This window comes from Panicum virgatum, chromosome 7N, assembly GCF_016808335.1.
Source record: "Panicum virgatum strain AP13 chromosome 7N, P.virgatum_v5, whole genome shotgun sequence".
In the NCBI taxonomy this organism is placed as follows: Eukaryota; Viridiplantae; Streptophyta; class Magnoliopsida; order Poales; family Poaceae; genus Panicum; species Panicum virgatum.
This window is the reverse complement of record NC_053151.1, coordinates 4,370,458-4,388,493: the sequence shown is the minus strand read 5'-3', so window position 1 is coordinate 4,388,493 and position 18,036 is coordinate 4,370,458. Positions and strand designations below refer to the sequence as shown.

The 18,036-nt window shown below is 49.5% G+C and overlaps 2 protein-coding genes across 2 annotated transcripts; one reads left to right on the top strand and one right to left on the bottom strand.

Moving 5' to 3' along the window:
- Positions 1 to 961: 961 nt before the first annotated feature.
- Positions 962 to 3,936, top strand: LOC120683313 (formin-like protein 5). Its single transcript, XM_039965384.1, has 2 exons — positions 962 to 1,529; positions 1,677 to 3,936. Exons 1-2 carry the CDS (start codon positions 1,209 to 1,211, stop codon positions 3,333 to 3,335), a joined length of 1,980 nt encoding a protein of 659 aa, XP_039821318.1. The 5' UTR covers positions 962 to 1,208; the 3' UTR covers positions 3,336 to 3,936.
- A 9,340-nt stretch (positions 3,937 to 13,276) lies between these two features.
- LOC120683561 lies at positions 13,277 to 14,395 on the bottom strand. Its single transcript, XM_039965643.1, has one exon. The coding sequence runs from the start codon at positions 14,268 to 14,270 to the stop codon at positions 13,512 to 13,514; it is 759 nt and encodes a 252-aa protein (XP_039821577.1). The 5' UTR covers positions 14,271 to 14,395; the 3' UTR covers positions 13,277 to 13,511.
- Between the last annotated feature and the right edge of the window lie 3,641 nt (positions 14,396 to 18,036).

The following is an 18,036-nucleotide window of genomic DNA, read 5'->3' as shown; positions in this document are numbered from 1 at the left end:
ATTTCCGTGTACAAATGTTACTGCAGCTAGCTAGCAGTACCTGATTTAATTTCCATTTACATTGATTGACACAACACAATGTACTACCAACGGTATTATGCTAGGGCCATCGGCGGCTAATGCATTGTTTGTTTTTAATTGTACGCCAGCAGGGGATATGCTGCGTGCCACGGTAGTAGTGTATAGTACTAGTATATACTATGCTGGTGCGTCAGCTTTCAAATTGGAATCACACACGCACATAAAGCACACCACGTGCCAAGGCGGATAATTAAGATACAATAATGCAATGGGATGACAGCATGCATGCGTGACCGCCCTTATTAGCTTGTTCAACTATATATATATATATCCTCTTTCAAATTAATTACTAGAGCATAGCTTTTCAACAAAAAAAATTACTAGAGCATACTACTGTATATAATAAATTAAACTACCCAAAGCTAGCTTGCATTGCTAACAGCAGGGACCATGCATGCATGTCCATGATCGAGATGAGAGACCAGGCATGTGCATGGGGTCCTGTACTCCTGTGTGGGTCGCGCGCGGCACCCAACCCAACGGTAGAAGGGCGCTGAAATTCAAGTTGATAGCTACTCACACACAAGAGGCAGCAGAGGCCGTGACAGACGGCATAATTAACAGCTTTACCCTACCTGTTGCCTGCTCTACTCTTCATTTTTCTACAGGAGATTCGTAGATATGACTGCAATTCCCTTCCTCGCCCCGATTCAGAGATGTTGTCTTGTTGACATAGATAGATTCCCAATGCTGAGCTCATCAGATCACCATCCCTGGTACTACTACTAGTGGACTGCAATTTCTCTCATATTTGTTATATACTTATATCCCGGCATCTCCCTTCCCAAGCTTAACTACTTCCTCACCAAACACACTACTTACTTACTCCTTCAGCCACATATCCCTCTCTCTCTCTCTCTCTCTCTCTCTCTCTCTCTCTCTCTCTCTCTCTCTCTCTGTCCAACTTCAAACTTGCTCTGATCTCGCCGCCTCTTCCCTCCCTCCAGGAGATAGCTACCATACCAAGGCAACACCTCGTTGCTCGTACCACCAGAAACCATCACCTTGACAAGCCTTAGCTATTAGCTACCATACCTCGGCAGCTAGCCCATCTTCGTCTACCCACCATCTATCAAAAAGAGCTAGTCCTTGCTGCAATTCAACCACTTGCATTGGCAACCTGCAGCATGGGGAGAACCAAGCAGCAGTCGTCGTCGTCGTCGTCCTTCTGGTACTCGCGGCGCCGCGCCTCCTCCGCGCCCGCCACGCCCCGGCCGGAGCAAGCGTCGGCGGCGGACCCGCCCATCGGCTGCATGTCCATGGTGCACTACCTCATCTTCGCGCCCGGCGCCGGCTGCGTCGGCCGCCCGCCGGCCTCCTCCAACGCCGCCGTCGTCACGCCGCACGGCTTCCTCAGCCCCCGCCGCGACGGCGGCGGCGGCAAGAGCGGATTCGAGGCACCCAGGAACAGCCTCGACCTCGACGCCGACAACCCCAACGACATCCAGGTGAATTGCATGCTTGTTTGCTTGCGTTCTTCCTACTGCATCCGATTGCTTAATTGCTTACCGAATCCGATTGCTAAAGAATAAATTCCCATTCCCTTTTAAATTGAGTTGATCTCCTCCGATCCATCTCTCTGCCTGTGCGATCAGATCGGCGTGCAGATCGAGCCGGTGTTCGACGCCCTGGCGCGGACCAACCTGCGCCGCCCAAAGCCCACCGCGCAGTCCTCCGAGGCCGAGACGCCCAGGACGCCCGGCCTCGTCGCGCGCCTCATGGGCATCGACGGCCTGCCGGACTCCCAGCAGCCCTCGCCGTCCGCGGCGCAGCAGTACAGGAAGCAGCCCGCCTCCTCCTCCAAGAAGGAGAACCGCAACTGCCGCTCGGCGCCGGCGTCGGCCGCCAAGGCGGAGAAGAAGAAGCGCGTCATCCCGGAGTCCATGAACCGGGAGCCGCTGCGGAGCCTGAGCTGCAACGTCGGCGGCGGCGAGGCGCGGTCCCTGCCGGACACGCCGCCGCGCGCGTCCACGTCGGCGCGGGCGTCGTGGGACGGGCCCAGGCTGTCGCTGCAGGCGCTCAAGGAGAGCGTCCTCGACCGGGCGGCGCAGTACATGTCTATGCCCAGCTCGCCCACGTCCTCCTCCGCCGGCAAGATGAAGAATGCGTGCAGCCGGCGGCGGCGGCAGGACGAGAGGGCGGCCAAGGAGCACGCGCGCGAGATCCTCAGGCAGGCCAAGGAGAACGTCGCCAGCCGCAAGTCCTCGTCCAAGAGTAGTAAGAGCAGATCCTCGTCGCCGGCGCCGGAGAAGAGGCGCAGCAGCGTCTTCAACGACAACAAGGAGAACGTGCTGACGAGCCCCGCCGCCCCAGCTCCGGCGGCTGTGGAGGACAAGCACAAGCTTGTCGTCGTCCAAGCAGCAGGTGGCAAGCCGATGTCGGCGGCGAAAGTGCAGCAAGGCACCACTGAGCATCCTCCGTCACAGAGCCCCTGCAGGGTGCCACTGGCTCCGAGGCAGCCTCCGCCGCCGCAGCGGGCCAAGCCGTCGCGGCCGCCGCCCCCGCCGCCGCCGCTCGATCCGCCCACGAGAGCGAGGAAACCGGACGGGTGCGAGCGCTTCGCTACGCGGATCAAGAAGCAGCCAGCTGCCGCCGGAGGACAGGCTCCCGCGTCGGCGTCGGCGTCACCGGTGGTGGCCCTGCCATCCGCGCCGGCGAGCAGCTCAGGGTCTGCCGCGGTGCCGCTGGAGGAGGACCCCGAGTACGGGTACCTCCGTTCGGTGCTGGAGCGCGGCGGGTTCATGCGGTCGGCGCCGCCGCCCCGGCGGCCGTTCAAGGGCCACAACTCGGTGGCGTCGCCGGTGGACCCGATCGTGTTCCACCTCCTGGAGCTGGAGCTCCCCGCGGACGAGGCGCGGCTGGGCCCCCTCCGGCACCGGTGGAACCGGAAGCTGCTGTTCCACCTGGCGCAGGAGCTGCTGGCGGACCTGCTGCTGGGGCTGGACTCGCCGGCGCCGGCGCCGGAGCCGAGCGGCCCGCCGCTGCTGGGGATGGTGTGGCGGAAGGTGCGGAGCTTCCCGGCGGCGGACTGCCAGGTGGTGGGCGACATCGACGCGCTGGTGGCGGCGGACCTGGAGGCGGCGCGCGTGCGGCGGCTGGAAAGGCACCCGGCGGTGGCGCAAGAGGCCGCGGACGTGGCGGAGGAGGTGGCGGAGCGGGTCCTGGAGGCGCTCCTCGGGGAGTGCGTGAGCGTGGCCGTGTGCGTGGCGGAGGAATCCGGATCTGCCCCCGCCTGCGCCGGCCGCCGCACCTGACAGGCGAGGTAGCCGTTGTGGTGGACGGGCGCGGAGCGTGACGTCAGGCGGGCAGCGGATCTCAACGGAAACAGCGGGGGCGCTCACTTCACCACCATGCCCTGCTCTGCTGCTGCTATGCAGAGGTTGGCTGCAGGCCACGCAGCTTCTGCCTGCGCAACGGTCCGCGCATCGAGATGCGTGCCCCTGGCCTGCCGGTGCCGGTGCTGGTGCACAGTGAAGTGACGGCCGGCGTGGCCTACTTCGGCGGTGGATCGCCATCGCCTGTACGCGATTTTCTTTTGTCGGCGTTGGCCATGTGGGTGTATCTACATATACGGTCGGAGTACCCTCCTCTTGGTGCGAGAGCGATCCACTTGTTTGATTTTTGAAATGTATACTCCCGTGTCAACAAGAATATAATTGATGGGCATGGTGATAATAATGTGTGTCTGGTACGGTACGGCCGATATATGCGCGGTGCAGAGGAGCGCAGCTGTGGTCAGGTCCCTCCGGTTTAAAATCCCAACCACACTGTTCACTGATGATCATGGCGCCTGTTTGATTTTCTTTTTTCGAAATGTATAGATCGAATGTGTCGTGCACTCGTGCCCGTTTAGAATTCATGATGATGCCACATTTAGGTATATAAATCGTGGCGTGCCCCGTTCGATCTAAATGTGCCACGATTTTATAGAAATCCTTCGGGGTCGTGGGACCGCGACGCAACCATGCAGCTCCGCCCCTTGCTGCGGTGTAACACTCTAATTTAAATTTTAACAATTAATAATAAATTTAATTTAAATTTTAGCAATTAATAATAAATTTAATGGGCTTTATCTAATTTTCTAAGGTTTATATGCTTAGTCTTGCTTTTAAATTAATTTTCTTTCCTAAGTAATTAAAATTTATCATAGGGTTACAATGTTTGTGCATATATGCTGGTGCATACTTTTTATTTGGTTGAGTGCATAGGAGTTTGAATTCAAATTTCATTTGAATTCAAATAGTTTGTGTGGAGTTTGAAAAAGAAGAAGAAATAGAAAAGAGGAAAGAAATAGGAAAAGAAGAAGGGAACCCAACCCAGCCCAACAGCCCAAACCCGGCCGGCCCATTCCTCCTCTTCCTCTCTCCCGCACCGGCCCACCTCCTCACCCCGGCGGCCCAGCCCGCTCCCACTCCTTCCCAGTCCCGCTCGCCCAGCTTGCCCTCTCTCACCGCGCGGCCCAGCTACCCGCACGGCGCGCTCAGCCCAGCTCCCGCTCTCTCCACGCCTGCGCGTGCGCGCCCTGACGCTGACACCTAGGGCCCGCGTGTCAGCCGCTGCAGATCGACGCAACGCATCCCGCTTTCGCCCCGCCTCTGACCAGCCTGGCCCGCCTATCGGCGCCAAGTCCTTCCCCCACGCGGACGCCTACGCCGACCCCTGTGTCGCTGACCAACATGGCCCACAGGTCAGCGCCATCCCCTCCACCTTTCCTTCCCCCCTCCCCCCTGCACTAGCTCACGCCCGAGATCGCCGGCGAGATCGCCGGGATCCCTTTCCCTCGCCCGCGCGCCCCAATCAAGCGGCCGCCCTACAAATACCGCCGCAGCCGCACCCCGGGCTCTCCACTCCACCTACGCCACCGCAGCCTCCTACCCTAGCTCACCACCGCACCACTTTGCTCGGATCAGAGTGCTGCGCCACCGTGAACACGCCGCCCCGCCGCACCCTGGACCACCTCAACCCCCGCAGGGGCTTCACCGTAGCCCCAGTTCGCCTCCTGAGCCCTCTGCACCAACCCCGGGCGCTCACCTCGCCGGAATCGCGCCGGACCGCCCGCAGGAACCCTGCGAGGCCGCCTGTGGGATCTGGAAGCTCGGAGGACGGCGCTAGCCCCCGGACCACGCGAGCAGCTCTGAGCGCCGCCGCCGGACCCCGCCGTCGATGCCTCTGCGCTGCAACCTCGACCGCCCCGCGCCCTTGGTAAGTTTCGGCCCGCCTCCCTTTTGCTTTTGCGCAACTTTGCACCCACGGAGCCGCACGTACCCGGCCCGAACGGCTTGCGCCGGCGAATCTCGCCGTGCAGGGCCGCCACCGCCATCCCGCTCGGCGACCAGAGTCTTCCCGAGCCGCACTTAGATCACCAGTGGGTCACGCATGCAACGCTCTTTCTCCCAAGCAAAAACTCGGGTCGATTTTACCCATCGAGCACCGGAATTGGTGAACTCCGGTGAGCTCCAGCCGCGCGCCGCCGCGGGAACTCATCCCCGGCGACCCAGCGCCGCCGCCTGCGCCCCAATCCATCCAGAGCCGCCCGATCTGAAACAAGCGTCCCAGATTAGATCTTGAACAAATCGAGGACGAGCCGCCAGATCTAGATCCGACGGCCGATATCAGCGCGTACCGGTTCGCTGTGGACTTTTTGTTGAAGAGTCCCTGAACTCTTTTGAAATAAACCCGCCGTCCAGGTCAGTGTAAAAGTAATTCAATACATGCCCTGTTTTTAACACTTAGACCCCTGAGCTTTATATAAATAGAACCTGCCGTCCAGCCTTGGTGTTTTTGCACGTTAGACCCTAGATCTATCCTTGATTTACGTATAGGTCCCTGGTTTTTGTAGAAAACCCCCAGAAACTCTATTTTTCTTACAGAAAAGCCCCTAGATCTTGGTTTAAGCGTAGTTTTTATGTTCTAGCTCCGTTTTAGGCATTCTTTATGTCCATGCGATCGTTGTAACGCGTAGAATAGTTCTAGACTAGTTTTGTTTGCTGTTTTCATGTATTGTTGTACTGTTTTTTAGTGTTTGCCTTTGTTTGCATGTATGTGTATGTGCTGGACTTGTTTTGGCGTTACGATCGTGAGTAGACGTTGATCCTTCAGAGGAGTACCAGTACCCGGAGCAGCATCCATCTTCAGATCAGTTTGAGCAGCAGCAGGAGCAGTTTGAGGAAAGCAAGTATAACATGAACAACACCCATCACTTTAAATACATTTTCATACTACATTTTAATACTGTATACCTATAAGGACTCTCCTAGCCACCTTGTATCCTTTATATATCCCTTGGGTTGCATTTTGGTTAGTTGCGCTAGGTTGCTGCGCTCTCACACATAATTTTCTTTTTTAATTAATTTGATTAATGGTATATGCAACTTAATTCTGGGAGTGGCCCGTTTGAATGGCTCACGTCTCGTTAAAATTGGTTTTTCTAGAAACTTGGTTTAGAGGGCTCGCACTGTGTTATGTGCTAGCTACTCTCCATAAGGACCGTACGTCATTAGAGCGACAACCTGGGACAACCGCGCAACCACAAGACTGCAATGGGACGGTCTTGGCTTACTAATTAGGTCATTTTGGTTCGGGAGTAACTTACCGACGGGGCAAGAGGGGGGTGAGCTTCAATGGTCCCTGCGCTACGAGGCTTGGTCTGTGTTATCTTGTACCCCCTCGAGGTGGGCCCCATCGTTGCGGAGCCTGAATCCTTAGCGGTTACCCCTTACCAACGTGATCCTTTGTAACGGCCTCGTAGTGAGTTTGCTAGTCATCTCACCTAAGGAAGTGTGATGAACAACTAGCGTAGCTCACGACTTGTGGGTAAAGATGTGCAACCTCTGCAGAGTGTAAAACTGGTATACTAGCCGTGCTCACGGTCATGAGCAGCCCAGATCCTCCTTTTGATTAGTGGGGTTACCTTGGTGGTTTCGGTTTGGTTCTCAGTGGTTCATGGTTAATTTTGATTAATTACTATGTAACTGGGTTTATGGTAATTCATCAACTTGTAGTAAATAGCTTTAATAAAATTTTGCTAAGATTAAAAGCTAATGCAGTTGAGTCAGCCACCCTTAGAGCCTCATAGTTTGTGTTATACTTGTTGAGTACAAGTTGTGTATTCACTCTTGCCTATTCTACTCTTTTTCCTCTTGGGGATACTCTACTGCTGCTCAGTTCCTGCCGACGCGAGGGAGTTCACCCGGAGCTACTAGGAGTACGAGGACTTCTAGGTGTTCGTCTCCCAGTCGACGTCCCTGTGGCGCCTAGCTTTCGAGTTTCTCGTATATGTTTTTACGCTTCCGCTGTACCAGACATTTTGTTATTAATGTAATAAATAACATTCGTACTCGCTTTATTATATCTTTTTACGTGATATGTGCTGTGATATACTGTTCATTCTGTTGTATATACGTGTGACTTGATCCTGGCACGTATATGATTGGTCGGTTTATGTCCTTTTATAAACCGGGTGTTACACGCGGCCAGCTAGCTAAGACGCGTGGCCATGCGCTCGCTCCGCGCGCTATTGCAGGCTGCAAGCCAGCGGGTACGATGGTGTTAGCCCACGAGCAGAGAATAAAGTGCTCATCTTAGCCGGCGATTTGTGAAGCGCCCACTTCTTTCTCTCTATATATCCTCCATGTAGGATTCACAGCCTGCTTGTAACCTATCATAATACTTGTTCTAATGCAGAGTCAGGTACGGTATCGACTTTACACAATGTTGTATCAAATCACGCTGTGAATCATTTAGGATAGTTCCAATGGGACATTAATGGTGATTTATCTCTATTAAATAAGATACCAGCTAATTAAAATGCTAACATGGCAGCTCGATTAATGAGAAAAGAGGAGAAAACTAGAGGAATAGAAAAACCACAATTAATTGAGTGTTTCGAGCCGTCTGCTCCACTCTTTCTCATGCTTTCTCTCGCTACAACGTATGATTTCGTCAGGTCCCCACCCCCTCATAATACTGGTGTAAAGTAGGTAACTGTGCCAGATGAGTTTTTTTGTGATGAAGCTCCCCTTACATTCCATGAAACTTCATTCTTCTCTCCTTGTTAAGTCAGCAAAATTGATAATATTTAATGTCATGAAACTCTCCTTAAAATTCCCATTGAAACTAGCTTAAGACCATCTCCAACCCTCCTAGTAGGATATTGTCCATAACATTAATAAAGCTGTCACATGATTAATTTGGTGACATGGCAAGAGAGTTAAATGAGGCAAAAGTTAGACATGGTTTCTCATACAAGACACCATGTCTATACAAGAACCAAAAAAGGGAGAAGAGTGATAGGATGAGGTAAGGAGAGAGAAGAGAGTGAATTGGATGAGATTTGTTTGCTTCACTTGTCATAGAAACTATACATCGGGGAGGTACTGTCCATGAGTAATTTCTTGCTCTCTTTTTTCATTAGACACCACCTATAGATACTATGGATTGGGATGGCCTAACCCAACCAAACATATTTCATGAGTGTATCCGTACGAGACAAATGGCCCAACCAAACAGCACCTAGCAAATTAAAGGAGATCCAGTAGAAGAACAGCAACAGGGATCAGTTCACCTTTTCCAAGGAAGGTTTAATTAGGATGTAGACGTGAAATGCAAGCGTGTTTTTTTTTTGGTAATTCCCGGCCTGATAGATGCGGCATGGATCATTATTTGTACTTTTGAGGAGGGAATTGATGTCGTCGTGTTCCCTGCCCTAGCTGTGATGGTGAAAGGGAGGATGCACTGGCAGTGCCTGTCCAGCGTAAAATTCGAATTGTTGTCGATCGAGTACGGGAGGTACCACTTGTTTTGGTTCTCGCATTGTGTTTTCGGGCTCCGCCGCTCCGCGTGGGGTGATTCTGTTTGCGCACCCATCCCTGTAAAATTCTGTCTCAACATATAGGACAAGACAGGTGGGCCACATAAAGAGTACTCTATGCGTTCGTGCCATTGCTATTCTGAGTTTTCAAAAAAAAAAAATAGTTGTAGTATTCTGCTGAAAATAATGCTGACGTCGCTGCATTTTTTTTCGAACTTAATGTCGCTGCGATATGATCCCAGCCTCCAGGGATCAACAAAGGGTATATATATATATATGCACAAGGGCAAAACTGTTTGCCGTGTCAGATGGTTATAATGTACTGTGCCTTTGCTAATAAGATGGCACAACCATATTTTTTCCCTCCATCCATGGCCATGGCCATTCATCTATCCGCTGCTGAAAATTTCATATTCCACAGTATGTAAAAGCAAAGCAGCAACGGACAACGAACTCAACTTAGCTTGTTTGTCCTAGCACAATACATATATTAGGCTGATAATATGACAGTGTGTGTGTGACACTAATACTACCTCCGTACCTTAATATTTGACGTTTCAGACAAAACTTTACACTACAAATAAACTAAAGTTTGATGTCCTAACGTCATTTAAAAAAAATCGGAGGGAGTAGTTTTTTTTCCCTCTCGGTGGCAAAAGAGGCCAATGCTTAGGTTTTGTCACACTTGCATAGGCCGACCCATATTTTATTTGTAGTATACTATATAAATCAGGGGTACATATATGATATGATGTGCCTACTAGATTAGATTATAAAAAGATTTTGTACTTGTACAATCTTCAAACTCGACGTCCGCCGGCATTCGCGAATGCGTGTCAAAGTTTGGTTGGCGGCGGTGAGATGAGTAAGTCCTGTCCATTTGATTCCAAATCTTCAACCACAGATTTCTTTCATTTCGGTTCGTGTAATGGTTTTCAAATCCATTTGAATCATGGTGGTGATTAGAATGATTGGAGAAAGTGCACATATATTTTCTAGGCGGCACTATTCCAAAACACATTTCTGGACTTAAACCAAATAAAATGGCCGGAGGGCCCGTTTGTGCAAAGGAATTTGACAAATAGGCTGCGACATGTGGGCTGTACTTATTGGGCTGGAAAATGGATGGAACTAAATCTAACTCTTGTGTATTGGCCCATTAAACATAAAGCGAGAGGCCCACAGGGACAGCCCAAGAACGGTTAACTAGCCCAAATGCATCAGTACCCCCACTTATTTTTTGTCTCGAACGTGAGCGAGAACTGCGCATCAATATATATTAAAAAGAAAAAAAAGAGGTAAAGAGCTCCTATAATATAAAAAATTACAGAATTGAAGGGTCTGTGACACTAACACACCCTGAAAACACTCCAAGCTGTCTCTGTTAGAAGATTGAAACACCATTGGCAGCACTGTGCCTGCAGAGCTCGTCAATGGACACAATGGCCTCCCCTCGCGTTGAGGTTTTGACCTCGGAGTGCAGGTCTGAGTATCTAGCAAAATTTTCGCCCTCTCTTGGTTCATTCTCTGACCTCAAAACACTGCACTTTCATATAAGAAACTGGAGTATTCTCTTCGCACAGATTCCATAAATCAACACGACCAAATATATAGTCATATAGACAACACGAAACAAATTGCCCATAATTTCAGACTGCAGTATTCACTTTCCACAAATTTGCAACAGATCATATGCATCACAAATTAACATGACAATCGTCTATGCTCTTATGAAAAAAGGATGAACAAATAGAAGGATCAGCCCTTCAGAAATAGCAGAAACATACATTATGTGGTATCAGATAGGTGCGCGCATAATCATGACATTAAAAGTACAAGACATGAGGAAGGGATGGACTTGTAAAATCGATCACTGCTGTCCCTGTAGTCTGTACATGACACTGTATAATTCTGCACTCTATTTTAACACACCCCATGATCTCTGCAGAAATCTTCAATTCTTCGGAATATATTCAAGTATGCACATTTTTTATTGATCATTTCATGAACTGGAATGGTAAAAAAGGTATTATAAACTACTTTCATGTGCTAGAGATTCTTTTATATTCTGATACACAAGGAGCCAAAAATTGGTTTATGATCCGTTTTTCTGGTCTAGATAGTTGAGCTTCCTAACTGAAACAGCACGATATGTATAATTAGAAAATTTTTGATTTGCCTATAACTGAAACAGTGAATAACTAGCCCCAGTTAGGATTATTACTTTTCCTGATTGAAAATAGTAGTTTTGCCTAATGTGAACATTAGGTTATGGTTAATCAGATTACTCCCAATTGCAAAAATCTGACACATACATATTTCATTTATCAGTGATGACTACAACAGAACCAATGCATTATGTATGTGGCCCATTATTGATCAAGTAACACATACATAAATTTGCTATGTTGGCTAGCTAAGCAACTCTAGGTACAAAGCAAAATCTTCTCCCAATTTTTTGAACTAACAATAGTAGCTGCAGTTCAAACATATCAGCGCTGAGCATCAAGACAAAACACTTTCTTCACCTTGTGTGCAATTGGGTATGAAACCAAGCAGTATGAAAAAAAGGTGGTTTAACCTATTACAGAAAGGTGGCCAGGTGAACAGATGCAGGGCAATATTTTGATCATAGGGTGCATCTATTTTTCCTTTAGGAGTTTCAAAAAGGCAAAAACATGATACATTGCGAAAAAAAGATATATGCCCAAATATTCTTAATATTTAGAAGAGAACAATAGTGAATCCACATGTATATGTTGATATATCTTCTCTATTGTGCCTACTTGCTTTCCTCTTCTTTGGGATAAAAATAGGGTGATATCAAAGTTGCAATTTCGTAGTTAGCATGGATGGATGGATGGATAGATTTCCAGCTGAGTACCAAGATCTTTGTAATGCGATATACAAGCTGATTTAAGAAAATACCAAAGGAAAATGAGCATAACTATGCTGAAACTAACTACTAAAGAAATTTATAAGATTCCCTATTCAAAATTAACCAGAAATATAAGCTAGATTATTGTATCATAAGCACATCACACCCCAACCACATAATCTCTCACCGATGGAATAGCCCCAAACAAGTGAACAACCACTCTTGGTCTTTGATGAATCTATTAAAATCACCATTTTTTCTGTGATTAAAAAAAATTGCACCGCAAAACTTACCAAACTTCCTCCATTGAGCCGAGAAGGGAGTCAACTCCATTTTTCTCTCTCCCCAAAATCAATGATCAGACGAACACATCAACAAGCTTTGGAACATCAGGTGTCTTTCAAAAAGAAAAAAAAGCTTTGGAACACGGGGTGAGTAATATTGAAGGAGAAAGAGGGAAGAGACGAACTAGGAGAGAGGGAGAGCTCGAAATGATGATGGTGAAGGCTTTCCCACTCCTAAAATTGATTTGTTGGCAACTGATCTGAACATCCATGGAGCACGCACGGTGCTGCATGTTGCGTATACCAGCACATGCTTTCGATCTCCCAAGGTTTCTCCTTGGGTTAGGAGTGTCACTTCCACCGGATTTTGGTGCTGCTCCATCATCTCTGTAGGGATCTGGTGGGGCATTGATTTGGCGGCACCATTCCCAGCTCATCATCAATGAACCCCAAATCCTTGATGGCTGGAGTGAGTTGAAAGCACGTGGTAGGAGTAAAAAAGATGAGGAAAATGGGAGAGAAAGAGAGACAGGTTGGTATGTGGTCCCTTCAGATGATGACAAAACAACTCAGACTTGAGGATACTGTCTAATCCTCACATGTGCCAATGATCAGGATTAGACGTGGTCCCAGACAGCATGCAGGTGAAACCAAAAACACACTGGAAATTTAGTCATTGCCAAATACAATAAGCAAGAATTCACGAACACTGTTGGATGAATTTCAAAAGTTCATAATCAGTTGGATCTGGTAGTGACACGGACAGCCATGACTATGGCAGGTTCTTGTTTCTGTCTGAGCTTTTGGCTGTTGGTAGTGGTACTAACCTTACCAACTGTTAGTGGCAGAACTCAACACTATCTTTACCAATTGTCAGCGACAGAACTTAACAGGTCCACACACTGGTGTGTTGCCTATGTATTAAGGGGGAATAGGAGTGAAGTTGACCCCCACATGTGTCGGAACCTTAGTTTATCTTTCTGTATGAAGAAAAAAAAAAGGTTTCTGGCTATGATTAGGGAAATGATAAATTTACTGGAGAAATCACTATCCAACTACTCTAGTAAGAAGCTTTGGCCAAAATATTTAAAGCAATGTGTTCTCAGGACATAAGCCATGCTGGTGTTTTCCCATGGACATTGATCCATGCATCAAGAAAACACTGGTAGCAAAACAAGATCACCATAGTCCTACAAGAGTCAACCATGGTTCCTAGGGAGTTCATTTCAACAAAAGATACCCACCCATAATGGTATATTAAAGCCTTGTCGATCCGTGTATCTGATAAGCATGATACCTACTAGAGTAAAGACCAACAGGTTGATGGTATCAAAACAAGATCATTGGCATCTTACTAGAGTCTAGTAATCAACTTGGCAAAGATAATTCCAATCCTAGAGATTTCATTTCCCACAAAAGATACCTAACCCATCATATACTTTACACCACTGAAGCCTTGTCAGTCCATGGATCTGATAAGCGTTTTAAATACCTCAACCCTCAGGGCGTCTCTGTTCATCTTCGCCTGCACCTCCCTAATCTTGTGTTTCTTCACTTTGGCATCCAATTCACCTGCTTTTTGGTCATCGATAAGTTCAAAAGCCCTCTTCAGCACTGGTTGCAGAGTCTCGTCGTTGGTGATTTTATCAACTTTACTGGCAAGATTGGGGAAAAGGCCCTGCAGCTCCTCGAACCCCCTGCGCACGCGTGCGCCGGCGCCGCCTGCTTTGGGAGGCATTGCACCGGCGCTGGTGCTGCGCCCTTTCTTGGCGACATTGGCCGGCTGGTCGCCCCAAATCGCCGCCGAGAGCTCGTACTTGCGCACCTCAGCGCCGTCATCAGCGCCGCCTTCCGGCACGGGCGGACCCCTGGCGTCGCGCAGGTTGCAGTACTTGGTCCGGAGCCGCCGCACCTTCTCGTAGATCTCCGTGACGGTGAACTCCGCCTTGTCCAGGCGGCAGCCCTCGAGCGCGGCGTGGAGCTGGGACCGGACTGGCGGAGCGCCGTGGTCCGCGGCGTACGCGGCGAGGCCCTCGAGGATGCGGACCTCATCCGCCTCCGACCACACCCGCACGGGCCCGACCGCCGGCTTCTTGCCGCGGCCGGCCCGTGGCTGGGACGCCGCCCTGGGCGCCTTCTCCCAAGCAGCATCCGGGGCCGGAAATAGGAGAATGGCTTCGCGCGGAGAGTCCGGGGCGCCGCTCATCGTCGGAGGCATCGATGGAGGCGAGGATCTTGGGGGTGAATGGGATTTCTGGGGTTCGCCAGTAATGGGAGCAGCAAGACCAAACGTTGCGGCGGCAGTCGTGCCGGATGTTGTGGAAGCTGCTCCATCGTCTACTTTTACAATTAATATAATATAAATACAATTAATAAATGATTTACGTAATGTAGAATCCTTGCTAGGCCCAATCCAACTGGGGGTTCCCATCTAACTTCGGGAAGTTACGGTAGACCGCAACAGCGAGTCTCTCGACTCTTCTCTTCCCTGCTACAGTTTGTTTGCTACAGTTGTGACAGAGGGGAAAGAGGGCGAGTGCTTTCGGGCGCAGATTTGGCCGGCCCAAATCCTCTGACGCCCTCGCCGGCGTTGTAGGAGGAGGGCGGGCTGACCTTTGGCGGCTTGTTTGTGTATAGAGTAGCTAGGTTCGTCTAGGTTTAGCTCGTCGACGGCTACGGCGGCAGAGCTGTGTTTGCCGGCCGCGGATATGTTGTTGCGCTGGCCAATAATTCCTCCTCCTGTTCTTTTTCGATGGCGTCGGTGCTGTGTTTGCCGGCCGCGGATAAGTTCCTGTCACGGCAGTCGGAGACGACGAGGGTGGAACCATGGCCAAGGGTGCTTGGGGCGTGCCCCCGGCCGATGTGCGTTCGCCGACGGCTTCTGCTCGTCCGTTGTGGCAAGCTTCCCCTGCGGCTCTTTCCAAAGCCTTTGCACGATGGAGCTCCCTTTGGCCTAGGGTGCGGTGGTGACCGGATTCGCTGTTTCCTGCCGGTGGCGGGCGGGGTTTCCTGAAGGATCCGGCGTACAAGGGGTCCAGGGATTTATTGGTAATTTTCTTTTTTTTAGAGGCCCTTTGTGTAAAAAGGATGGGACAATTGTATTCTCTGTATCTTCTTACCGTGCTTTCGTACCTGTACACGTCTTTGTACTTCTCCTTAACACTTTAATACAGGTATGGTTGGTAAAAAAAAAACTTCAGGAAGTTGGTTAACGAATTATTTTTAAAGCCCAACAGGCCCAACTAGGCACTAGCATTTTTCTGTTATCCCGTTTCGTTTACCTGCTCGTTGATTACTTTGGCATGAATTTTTTTTCCAGCAAGCAAGTGTTGAAAAAAGAGTAAATACCGCAACAAAAAGAAAGAAGAAAGAGTACTATTAGATTGTAAACTATATCAATATGCAGGATCCCATTTCAGCTTCTTAATCTTCGTGTAGCTGGCTGCTGTGTAGTCTATCTTGTCCTCTAATCTTTGCTTTGCTTTGCTTTGCGAACCGGTAATTCGCTTACTTTAAAAGCTAGGCGAATCTTTTGTAGAAAAAAAAGAAAAGAAAGAGTATAAACACATTTTGTTGCTTAGGATGTAAATTAATGCTTTAAGTCCTCTATGTAGTCAAATTAATGCTTTATTTTGGTTTATGGGTTTGTACTAGGATGAGCTGCGCGCTTCACTGCGCCCTTGAAATATGTATCAACTGGGATTTGATTTAAGCTGGTCTATTTAGCAAGTAGTAGGGTGACCACTACGGAAGACAGCCCTTCTGTCGTGTGCCAGGGGCACACGGCAAAGCCCCAAAAACCCACGGCAAAAGGTTTGCCATGTGCCGCACACGACAAAGAGCACGCGGCAAACAGCCGTCGGCAAAGAGCCCCTTTGCCGTGTGCAATATATCGGGCACACGGCGAAGACTTTGCCGTGTGCCCTGGCTGACCCACGGCAAATTTTTTTGGCCGGCTGCCAAGCTGACGTGGCGGGTGACGTTTGTCGTGTGCCACCTGTGCCTGGCACACGGCAAAGACTCAATCTTTGCCGTGTGCTTTGGTCATTGCACACGGCAAAGATTGGTTTCTTTGCCGTGTGCCATAGTATTTGCACACGGCAAAAGTTCCTGATTTTTTTTTGTTTATTATGTATATGGTACCCCAAATAATACAAACAATTCACACATATCACAATAATCATCGCATGCATTTCAAATAAGCATCAGAGGCATTCAATATTATCTAGAAATGCACACATACAAATAAACTCTAGTACCGTTCATCAACAACCACAAGTTCAAGTCTAGTCCATACAAGTTCATATGGCAAAGTCCATACAAGCTTGTTCCTAGAAATGAATTCCATACGACTCACGGGGCCGACGGCGGCGACGGCGGTGGCGGGTGCTGCGGCCACATCGGCGGAGGCGGTCATGTAGGCGTCTGCGACCAACCTTGCTGCGGTGGTGACGGGTGCTGCTGCTATTGCTGCTGAAGCCAAGCCACCCATTGAGGCGGTGGCCACACAAACTGCTGAGGCGGCTACACCGGAGGTGAGAAGTCAGAATTCACTGGTCCATCATTGGATGCCGCCGACTGATTCTGCACATAAGCGAATATATATATTGCATGTGTTACATAAGAATTAAGTTACGGGCATTCAAACTTAGGCATAACAATTGAGTTACATAAGAATGAAACTACAAGCATTAGTCTAAGTTATAAGTCATTGTTGATGTATCATAAGGCATTATTTATAAGTCATTCTAGATTAATGCTAAGTCACTAAGACAAATGAAACTCGATAGGAGCCAAAGCCACTTACGGTAGGAGGAGTTTCTGCCCGACGAACTAGTGGGGGCCGGAAGGAATTGTGGAGGCGAAACACCCATCGCCGAGCCCGGGCTTTGCATAAACATTAGAGTTTGATCCAATTTTTGCTGCATGTCATCCCGCTCGGCCCTCCACCTCTCCTCTGCCACCTCCTGCCGTGCTTGGAAGGCTGCTTCCATCTGGGCCTAAAGGATTTGATCGCAGGGTTAGAATTCAAAGCAAACGTATGTAAAAATGGAGGAACGACGGATGAAATAGAAATAACCTTGACAGCCACAATCTGAGGCTGTGTAGTGTCTGGCCGTGGGCGTATGGCAGGGCTTGAGCTGGTACTCCTGTCTCGAATCTGAGAGAGAGTGGGAGTAGTCGCCGTGTCGACTAAGCTGTCGCCAAACCAGTACCATCCATACTTCTTGCCTCCTCCCGTCCTCATGACAACTTCTCCATCAATGGGCTCATTGATCGCATCAAACTCTGGCCCATGAACTTCTTGTGCCATCGAGGTGTACCCACTGAGGCGGCTATGGACGCTTGCGTTGCTGTACGCTTCGGGCGGATCCTGCGGGTTGAAGGTGACATCGGACGTCGCCTTCCCTTTGTGGGCCAAACAGTATGCCTGGACTTGGGTGCAAGGCACACCACCATGTGACGCCGACTGCAAAAAAAAGGAAAATGATTAAAAATTATGCAGAATTGAGCGTTAGAATAAAGAAATTAATTCACATACATATCTAGCCGCGTACGCCTTGAGGTTACGGTTGCCCTGATGGTGCGATGCACCTGGCATCATCAAATGCCGCTGCCGGGCAGCCTCGTGCATCTCCAGGCACTCTTGCGAGTACCACCAGTCCACTATCATTTCCTATCATGGATAATCATAGGCAATCCACCATGGAGGCACCTGCACATCATCAAATTATGACATGTAAGAAGAACAAATGGAGTATAGTAGATTTGAGTAAGATTGAGTATTTACCCGCAAGTACTATTCCCGGGTGAGTCTGAGGTCTCTCGCAGGTCCTTTGTAGATCCTCACTCTTTTGATCTTAACCTTGTAGTCGATGACGGCCTGGATGCATGCCTCGTAAAGCATATCCGCCACCAGCTTGTAACATGCTTTGCTAGCCACATGTATCGCCCTGGGCATCATTCCCTCCTCGCATCTGTAG

What these genes read in the sequence shown, in the direction of transcription:
- LOC120683313 (XM_039965384.1), top strand. Translation starts at nt 1,209, where the DNA reads ATGGGGAGAACCAAGCAGCAGTCGTCGTCGTCGTCGTCCTTCTGGTAC. An exon ending in ACAACCCCAACGACATCCAG is followed by an intron (nt 1,530 to 1,676) that starts GTGAATTGCATG and finishes CTGTGCGATCAG; the next exon opens with ATCGGCGTGCAGATCGAGCC.
- LOC120683561 (XM_039965643.1), bottom strand. Translation starts at nt 14,270, where the DNA reads ATGCCTCCGACGATGAGCGGCGCCCCGGACTCTCCGCGCGAAGCCATT.